The sequence below is a fragment of the Leptosomus discolor genome, chromosome 7 (genome assembly GCF_034619465.1).
Source record: "Leptosomus discolor isolate bLepDis1 chromosome 7, bLepDis1.hap2, whole genome shotgun sequence".
NCBI classification, from domain to species: domain Eukaryota; kingdom Metazoa; phylum Chordata; class Aves; order Leptosomiformes; family Leptosomidae; genus Leptosomus; species Leptosomus discolor.
The window spans coordinates 49,087,744-49,105,233 of NC_141397.1; the positions used below are offsets into that span (position 1 = coordinate 49,087,744).

Genomic DNA, 17,490 nt, shown 5'->3' on the forward strand with positions numbered 1-17,490 from the left:
ACAGAGGACTTGCACTCTGAGCCACAACTGCTGTAAAGGTGAGATGGTCAGATTTACTGTGGGTCTTCAGTAACTCTGCTTCGAGAAAGTCACTGTGACTTTCAGAAAAGAAAGCAGTGATTACTTCACTTGGTAATATTTGTAAGTCCACCAGGTCATTTGCTTTGTGCAAATCTGTGTAACAAGTCTGCAGCAAAGTCAAAATCAACAAATCTTTTCAACTCTATGAGATTAACTTTCCACTTTTTTTTTTTCCTTTAATAAGGAAGACTTTAAAATATCTTGTTGGTAGCAGCTGGAAACATCAACCAAAGTATGTAGGGCACTACCATCTTTTTTATAAATCTTGCTATCTGAACACATTTACCATGTAAGTAATTCAGCCTTATCTCTGAATATAGGAATATACCCATCACAGCTTAACTGTAATGGAGGTATGTACTGTTTTCCATTTGTTATATCAATTCACTATATCCTTTGGATTACAGATCATCTCAGTAGAAGCAGATCCTAGCATACACTGCCTGTATACTCCCCCTGAGGTGTTATGGCTGCTGAGTGCCAAGTTAGCCGTGACTTTATGTGATCTTTATTATTCAACCTGAATATTGCATTTGAGGCAGTTTTCCACTCTTGGGTACCCTCAATTCCCTATGTTATTGTCCAAAGTACATCTGAACTTTAAAATAAAGGATATGTCATGCTTCTGTTGGGGTGGAATACTTATAGTTCAAAGGAACATGCCCTATTTCTAGGGACAAAGGTATTCTGTACAGCGTATTTGGCTTCTGTGTTTAATCTCTGAGTCTATATAATACAGAAATAAACATTCTTTTTAACCAGGTTGACTAGTCAATGTATTTTATAGTGCCCAGTGAGTCTGATTACTGTTCCAAACTGGTTTAGTCCAAGCTATGCTTTTCTACCAGACTACAAGAAACAATGTTCTGTTATTGTAATTGCTACAATTGGAAATTTTGCAGTTTTATTTCTAGCTTTTACATATGTATTTTGCTCTTTCTTTTGTATTAAAATCTTTCAGACAATGGTCTGAAGGAAGAATGCTTTAAAGCACTAAGGCAGAGGAGGGAATGTGAGTCTTGGGTGTTGGAAGGTAGGACACTGCCTTTGGGCTGAATGGCAGAATTTGCTGTGCCAGACTTGCTGGCAGCATTTCCCTGGCACTGTCTGCTCATTAGGGCTCTGTTTCTATAGCACACTTAAACACGAGGAAAAGTTCACCCGTCTGAATGAACAAAACTTATATTCATTTTAAAGTTAAGTGTGTGCTTATGATCTTTGCTAAATTTGGCATAAGAGAGAGACTGCCTGTATGTACAGAGGTATCAGAGAAGCTGTCCCATGGACCTGTTTGTTTACCTTTTGCTCATTATTTATATTATTTCTCAGTGCTTCAGATATTGGTGCTTGTTATCCACCTCACTGACATTTCATAGTTGTCTTTCCAAATGCTGCTAAAAAGAAAAGCTGAGATTTTGGGACACCACTGTGTGCCAGTGATTGAATTCCGTAGCCCCAGGGCTGCGGATGCAGAGAGCTCAACATATAAAGAGAGAAAAAAATCAAGGTTTTTTTTCTTCTTGTACAAGTGGCATTGCCCAATTCCTCAGTACCACAGAGGCGAGTGACAGAGAATAGATGCTTCCTAGCGAACAGAGGATAATAGATGAGAAGCATGCTTAACACCAAAAATGAAGGAAAACTGTATTTTCGTATTTCTTCAGTCAGGAGGGACACAAAAAGCTTAGATCTTAGGAGCAGGAGAGACTTAAATTAGAGAAGTCTATAAAATTGTTTACTATCCAAAAAGATTGTGTGATATTGTTGTTGTCATTCTCCTGTAAAGCATATATTATCTTCCCAAAGGCTGTGCTCCCTGGCAAAAGAAATATTTCCAGCTCCCCACTAACAGAAGTGTACTACCACTCTTGATAAGAGATCTGCTTTGTAATAGGGGGCTTTCTGATGCAGAAGAGTGCATCTGTAGTGTCTGCCCCAGAGGCTCTCATTACTGAAACCAAGATTTAGCCTTAGCATTAATACTGATTTCCTTTTCATTTTTACCAGCTTTCTAATTTTTTAATGAGTTTCATCTGCACTCACAGATTCTAGTAACCATACATTATCCTACAATGAGAGAATAAAATCTGAATGTTAAAGCTGTGTCAGATGTCCCTTTGTTCCTCCACAAATACACTTTTAGGGCCATTTGTCAGAGAAGTGATGTCATGGTAACAAAATGTAGATTGCCTTCAGATTGCCAGTTGGTTATCAGAACAACTATGGAGCCATCTCAGCTGAAAGCTGAGGGACTGACCTCAATAAATTACCTGTCCTAGCAGTGACTTTTGTTGCTTTCCATTCTGCTCAGTATTTTGGCATCCTCACTGGCTCCATCAGTTTTGTGAGGTTTTCCTGCAATGTGTTTGCATCCAGCAGTCAGATCCAGAGCCTACCAATAACATTAGGAAAGGCCTTAAATGTTAACAGTAGGATGCAGTCTTTTGCAGCACTTGTTTATTTGTAGGCTGTAGTCTTTTGAAGCATCTGTTTGTGAGGTGGCAATGGATGTTTTTGCTGGGCTCATCAAAAACTTGAAGTCATTACCTTATTTCAAATTGGATGTACAAACTCTGCAAATAAGAGGTCTTAAGAATTTTAGAGCTTTCGAAGGAATTCTACAAACCTCAACTAGAAGATCCTACAGTTTTCCATTGTGTTCAGCCTTATAGCAGTATCAGGAGGTGCCTGCAATTATGTTGGGATACATCGTGCCTTGATGAATTTTGACACAGAAGGCTTAAAGCAGATACTTCATGTAATTGCAGTGTACTGAGTGCTTTTTGCTGCCTGACTTGGACTGAAAACAATATTCTGCCACTTGGAACATTCCTAGTCTGCCAAATGGGAGACTGTATTTGATGCCAAATAGACCTCTTAATTTTGCAGTCAATATTTTGCTGTGATTCTTGACATAGCTGTTGCTACCGATTTCAGGATTTTTCAGTGAGCACTTTAGGCAGAACACTGATCTCCTTATACATATTAATGAATGTTAATATAACAGGGATGCCTATCATTAATTAGCTAGCATAGATATCGCAGAACTAAAAAGGCAATGATGCTATTTTATTGCTTTAAAACATAAAAGGCAATAAAATGGCCACAGTACTTTTGCTGCAGTATAGTGTTTTCTGAAATACCAACACCACTACACAAGAGTTGGAAGTTCCTGTACTTATGCTAATAACATCTGTGTTTGAAGATAACTACATTCAACACATTTCTGATCCTACAGGTGTCACAATAATTTACATTAAGAAATTAAAAAAAAACTTTCTAAATGCATTTCTGCAAAATTTTACTCAGAATCAACTTTATTTATAGCTACACCTTTTTTTGCTAAAAATGCATAGTCATTACATATACAGTAGTCAGCATCCAAAAGTGTACAAAGAGTAAATTTTCAAACCCTCCCAACAGAACTAGACAAAATTCACACTTTTTGTTCAGTGCATGCACAGACCCTTAAATGTGATTCCTCTTACTAAAGCGTGCTTGAATCTCTAGCAGACAGAATTGACTTGCTGTAAACTGTTTCTCCATACTGTTAACCCCCAGCTACAACCACAAATCCTGAGGCGTTCACATGAAATAGCAAAGCCCAACTTCAGAATCCTCCATGTTCTGAGTATGGCCCAGGAAGCAATTGCCCTGAAAGCAGAAGTCTGCTGGCGGTGTTTCCTTACAGGGAACTTTGAGCAAAAGCCTACTTCCTTGACTTGGTCATGAAGTTATTACTGAATTCAGTGGAATGAGGCAGCATCTGAGTTCTGAAAATAACGTAACTTTATTCCACACCCAGCTGCAAGACACTTAAACATCTTGAATGGAGGTCTGTGTCTTTCAGTGCATGTGACGCTTCCTCAGCATCTTGCATCTCATCTGAGGAGAAGAGGGTAAAGTCTCAGCTGTAACTTGGGTGTTGGTTGTATAGCCCTGACTTACAGGTGTCTAACAGAAGCTACGAATATACTCGGACAGGGCAAATTACTGATGGTAGAGGCTTTGATTTAATGAACCACTCAAACCATTTGATGTCTTCATTGCCTTTTTTTTTTTTTTTTGTCTCCACTACTGCTGCCAGTTCGAAAAGCTCTTAAAAAACATTGTCCTCTACTCAGTGGTGCTGTTTATACCAGTCCTTCCAGGAGAAGGGCAGAGTGGGTTAGCAGGATGACTAGTCAGGGCTCCAGGGCAAAGGAAGAGTACACATATGGGATAAGAAGATCGAAGTTCAGTTTTCGCTCAAGAACAGGATTGGCTCGATGTTACTGGTTTTGGGTGAACGGCAGGGGAAAAGAGAAAGTTGTTTGTCTGATCAATATAATTTTATGTTCCCAAATGATTACATATGTTTATTTAAAAGCTTCATTTATTTGAGGTCTTTTTACTCTGGTAAGAAGTAGCTTGAAGTAGGTTGAAATTCCCAATGGCAATTGAGACATAATCATAGTCTTACAGACACTTATGGGAAATCTTCCTCTGTTGTTTCACAGTAACTGGAATACAATCCATGGCTAAATGAACAACGAGGCCTCATGTCAGCATTACGATGCCCCTTGGTGTAAGTCACTAGTGAGAATTTCTGAAGAGTACTTAACTCATGTATGTTTTCTCTTTACTCCTGACCCTTATGCATTTAGTCAGCCTGTTTACTACTGCTTAGGTCTTGATTGCCCCATCTGAAGCCAGTGGAAATTTTGCCATCAGCTCCAAAGGACACGGGATGTGACCCTCCTAGGAGTATGGCAATGACGAGGGTTTGTCCCAAGAGTTCACGATCTAGAAACGTTCATGTTCTTCTCCCTGTGAGATGGGGAGCTACAGAAAAATATAACATTCTCTGTGCTGGAGTTCAGTAATATTTCTTCTTAGCACCTAGGAGAGTCTTTGCATTTTTAAGTGCTTTACAAACATTAGCTAGTCTTCAGAGCAACCCTGCGAGGTAGGTAAGGTATATTTTCCCCATCTTAGAGATGGGGAAACTGAGACACAGAGGGTCAAATTCAACCCTGGTACAATTCCAGTGTTTTACATGAATTAAATTCATTTAAAATGAACAGAGTTTAAACAAGTTGCCCTAGATTACACAACAGGTAGTGGCAAAGCAGGGACAAGATCCAGGAGTGCCTGACTCCTCAGCTTGTTACTGGCCACTTGGTCATTTTTACTCTGACGGACAATGAAAAACAGTATAATCTGGGCAATTACTACAGGTATGATTTGCTTCTGTAAGGCATGTGGATGGTAATCAACTGAGTTAAGTGCAATAATACTTTACGAATGTGCTGCCTCAGAGAGTTTACTTAAATATGAAGTAAAACTTTCATATGGTCATTTTCTGCAGGTGCACTGTTGACAAAAGCCCAACATAGTAGCTGGATTCAGCAAATAAATAATAAACACAACACTTGGACAACTAGGCGAAACTATCATTTTAGCAAAAACCAATGCATTTCTACTTTTAACTGTTAAATTTCTACAAGTGCAGCATGCAGGTGAAACCTTTCCCTTTGTTTCCATACTGCAGACTCCAGTTTTGCTAACGAAGTGGCTCAGAGCTGCACAGATAACCTGGATAGTGACATTCAAATGAATACACTGCAGAAGAAGAAATACTGTATCGCCACAGAATACGGGATAATTACTACAGACCAGGTATATCAATCTCACACAAAGATGAGCTTGGAGCTTACAGGTCACTTGGAAGTGCCCAGAAGCCAGGCTTACCGACTCTATGCCAATGTGTAGACTGCAGTTCTAGGCACATGCAGATTGCAAGGGTGAGTGTCCGTGCCACCACCACGCTGGGAACTGGCCCCATGAACAGTCAGTTCACATTGGCACAGGTACATCAGTCTGAAGGTCAGTGTTGGCCAAAGACGGAAAGACACGTAGGCATTTTCAGGCCAACGCCTTGTGCTCCAGTCCTCACCTCGTCCCCCATCCGCACATAGATTCTACCACAAAAGGCCTGAAAAACCTTGGTTTTAAAGATGAGCTGTGAAGTCCACAGTGTAGACCTTATGGCAGGTAGCCAGGCAATAAAAACATTATGACAGGTACTTACACAAAAAGGTTTGTTTTCTTTTCATAAGGATGTCCTTATGCATCTAGCCTGCAGGTTAGACCTCCTGTCTAAGCTCTGGACATGCTTACAGATGTTCAGCCATGTGTGCTTTCACACCAGAAAGAGATCCTGCTCCCTTACAAGCCACACAAATGCTGACACTCACTTCTACACAAGTAAATTCAAGCACTATAATTATAGACATCTTGTTCCACTTTTAACCTCTTTAACTCAGTTTTGTTCTGTCTGTATTTACAGAGACTGGCTATCAGACATGGCAAATGGAGCAACTATCTACATACATGTCCTTCACTGAATAAACACACTCGGGTAGCATTTCCCTAGATATTCTCCACACTTACTGGAACTTTTTAATTTGTAGCCACATTTTAAACAAGCAGACAAACAAACAAACATACATAAATTAGAACTCTTAAAATCTAATCACATCTCCCTGTACCCATTCACTCCTGATTCATACAGCCTGCTTACAGTGGCTCAGAGAACAATAACTTTCAACCAGCATTTACAAATAATTCCACAAAGTGCTCAGGCCCATACATCTGCCTCAACATTTTGCCAATAGAAACTCCTAAATGAAGCAATATTCTTAAAATCAGAGACAGGTACCAAATCTGCAGTGTGACTGGTGCTCAGAGGCAACTTTTATAACAGCAGTAAGATTCCAGTAAAATTGCAGTTGCTTGCAATCCAACCTTTATACTGTTATCTGTTGTTGAGATATATATAGATGACCCTGTGTGGCCTAACTGCAAATATCAAATGTATTTTTACAAGTTAGCAACAGCCTTTTTTGACATTGCCTCTTGAGGTGCCCTCTACATCGTGACTGACAAGCACAAATATAATTCATTAACAGTATGCTTTAAAAGCCTTTTTTACATTTGGCCTTTATTGCTTGTTTCTGAGCTGACTTATAGTGCTGAGATTTGCTGTCCCGGCCTTTTTGATTTCTTTCTTAGTTTATAATTGCTGGTTGGACATGTTAGTGGCATCTCCCAGGCAAACCCTTTCTACATAATTAGTTTTGAAACTTGGATGAGTCATTGTGCTCTAACTACTATGCCTCTATTATTTTAACTTGAATACATCACATCTCAAAGATTTTGGCTTCTTTTTGCAGTTGTAGAAATTTGTCAGGTGACATCGTTGCAGGTCTTGATCCATTTGCTTTCTGTTGTGAGTTTCCAGGGTTTTTTTCCCAATATAGAGCACATTTCAAAGCATAACAGTCTTGTGAACCAGCCTCCTCTCCCAGTGGCAGAGATCATTTTCTGCTTTATTGGCAGCTGAATAAAGCAATGCCGCATTTATGACAAAAGTTAATGAAAATATGTAAAATTAAAAATACTTCATGCAGTTTTCATTTTCTTTTAATGCAGGTTGGCAAATGAAAACAGAACACAGACAGCCATACAGGGCCATCGTGGTTTTTACGGCCCATCAGTGATAACTAGAGGCCACACTTTGGGAACTGCTGTTTCAGAAAATTCTAGCCAATCTCTTTAAGAGACCACAAGTGACCCTACCACAAATTATATACTGGCAGAATTGTGGCTGGCAAAGAATATGTATTTTTGTTAGGCCATTCTCATCATTCACTGAGAATCTAAAAGTTCCAACCCATTATAAAATGGGTTGAGATAAAAGATAAAATGAAGTGGGTGTAATTTTTTTTTAGCTTATGCTCTTTCATAGGGAAGTTTTCACAAAGCTGACGTTGGTACAGGACATATCACTTATTGTTTTCTGTGATGATTCTGACCCATATTAAGGATTTGACCTCATAATCTCTAGCGATAGTCCTTCTGTATTCCCATTACAAACAAAGAGAGCTTTGTCTTACAGGAGACTATGGGACTGGACTCAAAATATTTTCTTGGGGTTAGGATGCCATGAAAATGGCAAAGACCCAAGCAGAAATGTCTTTCCACTATAGGGGCAAAAAGGCTGAGTTAAAGAGCGACTACACTATTGTGTATTATGACACCAGTGTTTCCTAAGGAAGTACCACCCTTCTTTTTGAAAACAGAGTATACAAGCAGTTTCTTACCTGAACTTCAAGTTGTAACCCCCTTGTGTAATATTATTGCATACTTGTTACTTGTTCTGTCAGATAAAATCAAAATGCATCAATTTAAAATCTGCACGTAGTTTATAAAAATGTCTCTTTATATAGAGAGTAAGTTCAATCTATAGTTAGCTGTTTGTCATGTGAGAAGGGTAATACCTGGGTTGCTGTGCAAAGATACTGCTTTGGAAAATCTCATAATTCTTGTCTTTGAACTCCCCAAAGCTTCTGAAAGAGGACTTCAAACCCAGCTGCAGCCAAAACGAATGAAAATGATGGGGAATGATGAGAAAGTGCCAGTATTCAGTACTTGTAGAGCCAGATTTTAGGTCCTGAACTCAGATTCATCAGTACCTTATTCTGCAACTAACTTCAGAATGGTAAATCTGACAGAGTGCTCTAATTAAAGAGCAGAAGAAACCAGTTCCATGTAATTCTTTAAAAGATCCAGAATGAGACCTCATGCATCAGTTACTCTCTTTACATCCACAGAACTCCCACTGAGCTTGGCAGGAGCTTATAGAAAGTCTGGCATCAGACTTTGACTCTAAAGGGCTGATTTGGGGGTGATTTACCAAGGAAGATAAAGGAGCCCCTTAGCAACCTTCTTTACACAACAGATGTTACTGACGTGCTGGGGGAAGAGCCATGCCATTATGCAGTGTCCTTCTCCCCCCATCCACGCTCCAAACTAGTTTGACCCCTTTCTGGTTCAGTTATTTTACATATCCCTCTATTTTATTTTAGTATCCGAGTGGCTACACCAACCACTCACTGCCTGTCTAATTAAAGCCTCTCCATCAACTGGTAATTCTGTAATAATTCACAGCTGTTTTTCCTCTCTCTCTGTTAAATCTATTGTTCCCTGGCTGAAAAGGCTGCAAGACCTTAGAAACTATAGATAGCTATCGATTTGTTTGCATTTAAAATCCAGTATGTGGCTGCAAAGGCTTGTTACAGTATCACAGAGGAAGATAAATGTCAGTGCATAATCCACTAGGAAATTTCACATAGGAGTTCATTAAGAGTCTATGAGTAATCATTGCACAGGTATCTTCAGGTGTATATATATATATACACACATATATATGTAGCTAATAAATATATAGCTAGATATATAAATATATATATGTATACACAGACCTAGTTTAAACCTAATTGTTATGAAATTAGTAAGTGGCATTCACAGTTCATGCATTCTTCCTAGTAGCAGAGCTAAATTGTTTCAGCTTATGCTCTAAGCAGCAACATACCAGTAAGCGTTTGCTTGCTTCCCCTGGTTACCTAGTAGTTTAAAGAGCACGAGCAGTTCCACCACGGTCATTTTCTCTGGCAACCCTCCGTGAAAGGGACCTGGCTCTTCCACAGGTGCGTTTCCACCAGGTTTCACAGCATCTTCAGGACATGGTAGGGCCAGTCTGAGGGTCGCCATTCTGAAGGTCATCAGCCCAAGGGTCTCCAGCCCACAGGTCACTGGTATGGTGGTTACTGTCCCGAGGGCCGCTGGCCTAGCTAGTCCTGCTTGCAGAGGTCTGCAACGCTGAGGAACTTTTTGACGACCATGACCAGGCAGAGCGTCAGGAGCAGCATATACCCCACGGTGCCCAGATACGTGGGGGCGGCCAGGGGCGCCTTGAGGAACTCGGCCAGCCCATCCTCCACGTAGTGCACCTGGTCGTAGATGCTGAGGAAGGTGAAGATGTGGAAAAGCTGGTGGCTGTGCCCCACGATGTCGAAGAGCCCTGGCTGGATCCGCTCGGGGATTTTGCTGACGTTGAAGAAGGCGGCCACCAGCAGCCAGCAGTAGCGCCGGTAGAAGTAGACAAAGAGCGTGGGGTTGCGGGTGCGGAGGTCGAAGAGGAGGCTCTCCAGCATGATGGGGCAGGCCATGCTCAGTGGCATGGCGAAGACGAAGGTGCGCACGGCGAAGGGGTAGGCGCAGCAGGCGGCGCGGCTGCGGCAGCAGGCGGCCGTGCAGCCCACGGCCAGCGCTAGGGCCACGGGCAGCACCAGGGCACGGTAGGCCGCGATGGGCAGGCTGCAGTCCAGTTGCCAGCCCAGCCGCTGCTGCACATAGCGGCTCATGGCGCTGGCGTCCAGCAGGCTCAGCCCTGGCAGCAGGTAGTAGGAGTAGGCCACGGTGCTGGCAAAGCCATAGTAGCTGATGGAGGCGTAGTCCAGGTAGAAGAAGGTGGCGCGGAGGCGCGGGGAGAGGCAGCTGAAGAGGTGGGCTGTGCAGCTCATGGCGAAGGTGAGCAGCACCCCCGAGGCGTAGCACCAGAGGGGCAGCAGGGCCGGGTGGTGGAAGGGCACGTCCCCAGCGCCCCGCAGTAGCAGCAGCCGCCCGAAGCGGCTGAGGAAGAGCAGCAGCGGGATGAAGTGGGTCCAGAAGTTGAGGGTCTCGTTGGTGGGCTGCAGCACCGAGGCCAGGCACTCCTGCGCCGAGCAGTGCAGCCGCCGGTAGCCCGAGAGGATGAAGCACTCCACGAAGTCCTCGGGCACCTCGTCCCACCGCAGCAGGGCGGCAGGGCGAGGTGGCGGCGCCGCCTCCTCCTTGTCCCCATCGCCCGCCGGCATGCTGCTGGCCCCGCCGGCCCCAGGCCCCCCGGCCGCCCCCGGCCCGCCGCCCGCCGCCGCGCCCCGCCGCCGCCGCCGCCGCCGCCCGGCTGAGGCAGAGCCGCTGCTCCCGCAACCGCCGGCGAAGAAGCCGCGGTGGCTCTGCGCTTCTCCTCCTCCGCCGCCGCCCCCGGCAGCATCACTCATTGCAGCAGGGGCAGTGGCGGCACCACCGCGGCTCCTCCCGCCCCGCCGCCCGGCATCGCGGTAACTGGAAACCGGCGGCGCATCCAGCGCTCCCGGGGAGCAGGGAGAGACGCCTCCGCCGCCCCGGGTAGGGTTTCCCGGGGAGGGAGGCGCTGGACACCCGAGCCGCCGTTAATGATTGATGCGGCCGCAGCGGCGAGGGGGGGACGGGGGACGGGCCCGGGAGAGCCCCGCGGCCGCCCCGGCCAAGCCTCCGCGCAGGAGGTGTGCGGCCGGGCCTGGGCAGCGCAGAGCCCCACGGGCCGCTCTCCGCCGGCAGCTCTCCGGGGGGCCCGGGGGTAGGGCCCGCAGGCACGGGGACACGCGAGCGGACCCAGGCCGCTTAGTACGGGGCCCTTCCCGGGGGGCGCTTTGGTGTGAAGAGCACGAAGGGGGGGCACCGGCACCGGCTGTCGGCGGGGCTGCGCCGCGGCTGGGCGGGCAGGAGCCGGGCAGGAGCGCCGAGGAAGCGGAGGGTGACCCCGCGGGGCCGGGTGACCCCCAGCAGGCGGGACAGGCCTGGGGAGTGCCCCGAGAGGGGACATCTGGCAGCTGGGTGGGTTTCTGCCGTGTGTGCTTCAGTGAGGCCGCCTGGGACCCAGTTTCTTTGGTGGCATTATCTCATGCAACGAATGCAAACGTTATTTTAGGCTAAACGCTCCCGGCCAGGCTGCAAAGGGTGTACGTCACTCTGACATATACGGCACCCACCTTATCCCCGTGCTCCAAGCAGGGTGGCTGGGAGGGAGACTCGGTAACGGGCTGACAGTAGCTGCTCCTGATCCTTAGACAAATCCTACATTTATCAGCGGTGTGGTTACGCAAGCGGCACAGTTACATAACTGGAACATAAAAATACAGGGAAAGGCACAGGACGGGTGTTACTGCACCTTCGTGCATCTGCAGTAGCTAGAAGGCAGTGCGGAAAGGTGAGTAACTTGCAGGTGCAGGTAGGAGACAGGGTAAGGAATTGCTCTCCACTGTTTTGACGTGTTTCCTTTTCGATTGTTTTCAGGCGGTCTCAAACATCTGATCGCTCCGGGTTTTCAAATGTATGTATTACATACGTGATATATGTATGTCTGTGATATTTGTATATGTATATATATGGTCAGACAGCATAAACCAAAGTCTAGTGTAATTAGGACACTCTGCCCAAAGATTTTTGTCTTCTATTTAATAGTGAGTCATGACAACATGAAAAATCTCCTGAACAAGGAGGTAACTGGAAACAGGTTTTTAAAAATGAGCACCAAAAAAGTAGTAAAAATGTGTTGCCAAAAGTGATTTTCAATGCATTTTTTCATTACAGTAAAAATACTCATTTTACGGAATTATCAAAAGTGGGGCAGACTGGTGACACTGCTTATAATCTTTATAAATATTAAGGAAGGAGTCCTGCTGGGAAAATAAACACAACTCAACAGTGCTGGAAACCAAAGAGGAGGAGTAAAATACTAAACTAAGAGACTTATTTTTTAGATAGCGGGCCTAACGTGCTCTGACATCTGTGGGTTTTAGAGGGGGTGCCTGGCAGCATGCAGGACATATCAGCCAGACGCTCCTTGAGGACTGACTGACAGAGGGCTCTGCGTAACCCGCCTGCAGTGAGCCTCAGCTGCACCAGGGGCGAGCAGGGCCCCACTTGCCACAGGCTCTGCAGTGTGTGCTTTAGGGAGAGGAAGGGCTCTTTGGGATTAATGAAAACTGCTCAGGCTCTGGTAGAGGTCAGGCTTCTCATGGGGCTGCTCTGTGCTAGAGAGGCTGCCCTGAAGAAGAGACAGGCCAGATGCTGGACCGTTTGCTGCGTCACCGTAGAGGCACCTGGTGGCGCGGGGGCTGTTAGCTAGAAGGCACCTCCTCCCCTGCCCTGCTCCCACCACACCACACATGCAGACGCTCCACGTAGGGCTCTGGAGATTGTTTCTCCCAGTCCCTAAGCAATACTTTCATTTACGACATTGAGTGCCATTGCAGGCCCTAGAGAAGAGGACTGAAGTGACCGTGATCTTCAGCCTCCCTCGTCAAGGTTAGATAAGGAGAGGCGGTTGACTGGCAGCCATCTGGTTTTAGACCTGCGCTGAAGAGCCTGTTGGAAAGCCACCAGCAGCTGTTGTAACAGATGGTGCCTAAAGAACAACAGCATCCACCGCTGATTGGGAACTGCTGGCCCTGCAGCAGCAGCCGGGCTCGTTTGACACGTTCTGGCTTTCCTACAACCTCCAGACTTTCATGGATGTGGGAGGTGTTCAGCCCTCTTGCCTCAGGGAATACTGGGGTATCGCCTGGCTTCCTGGGAGGGACATCCACTGGGTTTGGGTTTTATGGGGGGCAGCCGAGGCTGGGAGGAGCAAGTGGGGTTTGCTTGTGGTTCAAGACTGACACAGTTCTGGTGGCCACTGGACTGTCTGGGTATTGGTGGAGAATGCTGCAGAGAAGATAAATGGAAATTTCTTCCTACTACTGATGTCTTCCTGTAATATTTTAAGATGTCTTAAAATAATATTTAGGGGGACAGAGGCTTTTTGCAGAGCTGAGAATCACTTGAGAGATTTTACACATATCAACTTCTCTGGAGGAAGCACAGGCCCATGGTAGCTATCTAGTTTTGCTCGCTTTGTCCCTGGTGGGTTTACCTGTTAACACTGTGCTACAGATAAATACAAGCAGCATAAAATAAATACACATTTTCTTTTCTCTGCCTCCATACAGAGATCCACCTTTGGCTCGTCCCAACTGCTCTGCTGATGTCACTCACACATAACCTGGGTCTCCTTGTCTGACCAGAAAGTGCCAGGGAGATCTCAGAGCTTCTAAAGATCACAGTTCGCATCGTTGCCAAGTGACAGCAATGTAGCTTTAGCAGCCACATTAATGAGACTTATTACTGATGATCTGGTTCTTTTGCTTTTTTCTGAAGGTACCTCCTCACAGGGGAGAATGGTCTCCAAGGACAGATCGGGCTTTCATAAAGACAACTGCATACATCTTACATTGAGTTAATTATTCTGTTCCCAAGCCAGCTGCGGAGTAGTGTACTGGGAACCTTACAATTTAAAGCACTTAAGACCTCAAAATAGCCTCTTATTCATATGTAGTCCATCAAGGTTAGTATTACATGACTATTATGTGGCAGGCCAGGGAAAATCAGGGCATTTGGAGGTCACAGAGAGTGCATGAAGAGGCCTCTGCATTTCTTTAATCAGAGTTTATATTTAGAAGGGCATGGTCAGCATATACAAGGGTTTCTTCTAGCATGTGTAGAATTTTCTGCAGGCTTTCTCTCCAAATAACCTTTGAGAAGACTCTTAGAACACTGATGAAGGCACTGCCTAATGAGGTAAGTAATGGAAGATAATGTTAATCAGTGCTGGCTGAAGACTCAAAGAAAAAAGATGTGCTAAAATACCAAATGTGAGTTTGTTTCTGTATTATACTTTTGTTTTAGTCATTGTTGAGGTCCTTCCACAAGGTATCATTTTGTCTGAAATATCAAAAGCCCTATAAGATATTCTGAATTACTTCAACCCTTCCCAATGAAATTATGCCTTTTGGTTAGAAAAGAGAAGCTAGTTTCATCTTTTGCACTCTAACATACTCAGCACACTAGGGAAGAGGTTGTGCTTAGCTCTCCTGTTATCCATTGCCTTTCAGAGTGAGTACAGAAATTAACTTAAATCTACCACCAGAGAGAAAGTTCTCTTGTGGACAAGCAATGGTGGTTGGAAGGTTTAAGATACTTTTGAAGACAGACCTTCAGCCTCACTGGATTCAACCCGCTCACGCTGGCAAACATCAGTCTTAAGAGCTCTTGCTTCACGTACTCCTTTATCAAACTACTCGGTCTCTCATGTCTTTTCCTTTTCTATATTTTCACCTTCAAGACAGATTTTACCTATTTATTTCTTAATAAGAAGTTTTATCTGAACAAAAATATTTAACCTCTTTGTTTGCTTTAGATTTTTATGCTTCTTTACTAAAATCTCTTTAGTAAACCTGGTTCTCTTCTGACATCTTCCACGGAACCCCACTGACCATGAGTGAGGGCAGAATTTGGCTCTACTTAAAAAGAGCAGGTGTTAAAGAAAGAGAGGCTTTAGCCTCATCTAACTTTGTCTAACATAGCTCATGCTTGCAGTTTCTCTGGGAGAACATCTTAAGAGATACACAGACATACAAACATGTTTTGTTTGTTCTATGTGATTTTTTTTTTATCTTGTCTCAAGTGTGTATCAACCTCGTGAAAATAATGTCTTGGTGGGTAACTTTTTACTGCAGTGATTACAATCTTTTGTAATAATTGAGTAGGCACAGTGCTTTGATCTGACATTGAAGAGATTAACTTGCCTTCAGAGATTCTACCCCATTATTTTTTTCAGACTGGATAAACAGGAATCCTTGCATCATTTTCTCCTTGAGAAACTAATGAGGGACAATTATACTTTATAAACATAATTCCTTAATAGATAAATAAAAGTGAAAGTGATACTTGTATTTTAAAGCCTCACTTGGAAGTGAGGAAAGCTTGATGTGGTGAAGGGAATAACATTAACCCACACGATCATAGCTGCATCACAATGTTAATTTTAACCTCTCTTTCACCAGAAACTTCTAATTTTCTGCCTTCTTTACCTTCCAGTTGAATATTTTCAGGTTTTTACTCTTTATGCTTTAAAATACAGCAATAAAACCAATCTGAAATAATCTGAAAAAATTTTAAACACAGCAAACTGGGAAAAAACATGTCACATTCTAAGAAAATTTCTCTGAATGTTTGGTTGTTGTCTCTTTTAAGTTCTTGGTTTTGAAAGATTAGGGGTAGAACTTGTGTTTTTCTGGACAGCAGCAAATCTAAATGTAAGTATTGCAGTGAAATTAGTTTCACTGTGATGAAGAATAGCGTATTTCGTGTATGTGTATTTCATACATGTTTTCCGAGGTCAGAATCCACCACTGTCCCACCTACCAGTGGCTCACAGCAAGAGCAAAGCACAACTTGTCCTTTGCAAGTGTTGCAAGACTGAACCCTCTCTTACAAAGTGCGTGGCTGAGAAATTGTTTTATTTGTCAATGTGGTGAGTGAGAGTGTTTTCCAGAGCACAAATTGCTACTCATGGTTAGTAAGCTGAAAGGAGGTATGGACAAAGGAAAGACTGGTGTTGCACTCATCTTGAACTTATGAGCTTTTAAACAGCTGATAAATTTGCACATCTGGATTCCAGCCATGTAAGCTAATTCTCTCTGACAGGAAGCTGCAGGAGAACTTTTGGAATTAAGTCTTCATTTGATACTTGCACTAATGCCTGGGAAATGCACTGCAAATTACCGACCTTTCTCAGCCAGACAGTACAAGTCAGATGTTGCCCCTGTGACTGGTTTGCATAATGGTCCTCACCGCTTGAGGAGTCCTGGGGGGAGAAAGAACCCAGGTTCCCCATAAGACATGAGTCCCAGGAGAGCAGTGGGGTCCTGAAGGGGAAAGCAGCTGCTGAATGGCAGGACTAGAGCAGGACTAGCAGCTGAGAGGTGGTAGGACACCAGCACTGAGAGATGAAGCCACGCAGAGACAGCTCCAGCCAGGAGACAGAGAGCAGACAGAGCAGTAGCAACAAGTCCAGGCTGCTGGGAAACTCACAGCCAAATTTCCCTCTCCCAGCCACCCTCTCTGGCTCTTTTTTGTTATTCTGGGCATCCCTGCTAAAGCATCTTAACTCAGCCCAGGCTGTCTGTGCTCCAGCTGCGCATGCCGCCTCTCTCTCCTTCTCCTCTCTCCCCTCCCCTCTCCTCCTGCGCTGCACACCCGTAGCTTCCTAGCAACACAGGGGAGCGTGCATCTACCTATTTTGAGAATCCTAGCCTAGCAGTTTTCAGTCTCAGGGGTGGGAGGAGAAGGAGGGTGGAATAAGGGAAAAGAAGCTGGAAGACCTGCTGCCTAAGCGTTGGAGAAACAGCACACACAGCCTGTCACTTTAGGGGTGCATGAGCCACTACCGAGAGCATGAAATGAGTCACAGAGTTACACACCTGTACACCCAGCAGCTACACTTCTGTACTACTTCCAGTCTGCCTGACTCCTGCCCTCAAATGTGCTTCCTTTGCTACAGGGTAGGGAACTTCCACAGCACTTTAAATTCTTCCTCTCCCCTTCCCTCACACTTTTGCAAAAGGATTGCAGCAGCTCAGCTGTGCCCTGGCCTGGGGTGAGAGCAAGGGAGAGATCTCCTCTGAAAGTGAGGAAAAAAAAAGCCAGAAAGACAAGGGTAATGCAGCACAGCATGTGGTTTACTTAATGTAGCTTAGTGTTAATTATTTATGATAATTCATGATTTTCCCTAGTATATGGCCTAATGATATCTGTCATTGTAACAACAGTTAATAAACAACTCCCAGGTCTGCATGCAACCAGACCTACTGCATTATAACAAAAAATGTCTAGTATTTC

The 17,490-nt window shown here is 44.5% G+C and overlaps 1 protein-coding gene across 1 annotated transcript; it reads right to left on the reverse strand.

Annotated features, from left to right (window-relative positions):
• Positions 1 to 9,758: 9,758 nt before the first annotated feature.
• On the reverse strand, positions 9,759 to 11,009 carry PAQR9 (progestin and adipoQ receptor family member 9). Its single transcript, XM_086468379.1, has one exon. It carries the CDS (start codon positions 11,007 to 11,009, stop codon positions 9,759 to 9,761), a length of 1,251 nt encoding a protein of 416 aa, XP_086324505.1.
• Between the last annotated feature and the right edge of the window lie 6,481 nt (positions 11,010 to 17,490).

What these genes read in the sequence shown, in the direction of transcription:
- PAQR9 (XM_086468379.1), bottom strand. Translation starts at nt 11,009, where the DNA reads ATGAGTGATGCTGCCGGGGGCGGCGGCGGAGGAGGAGAAGCGCAGAGC.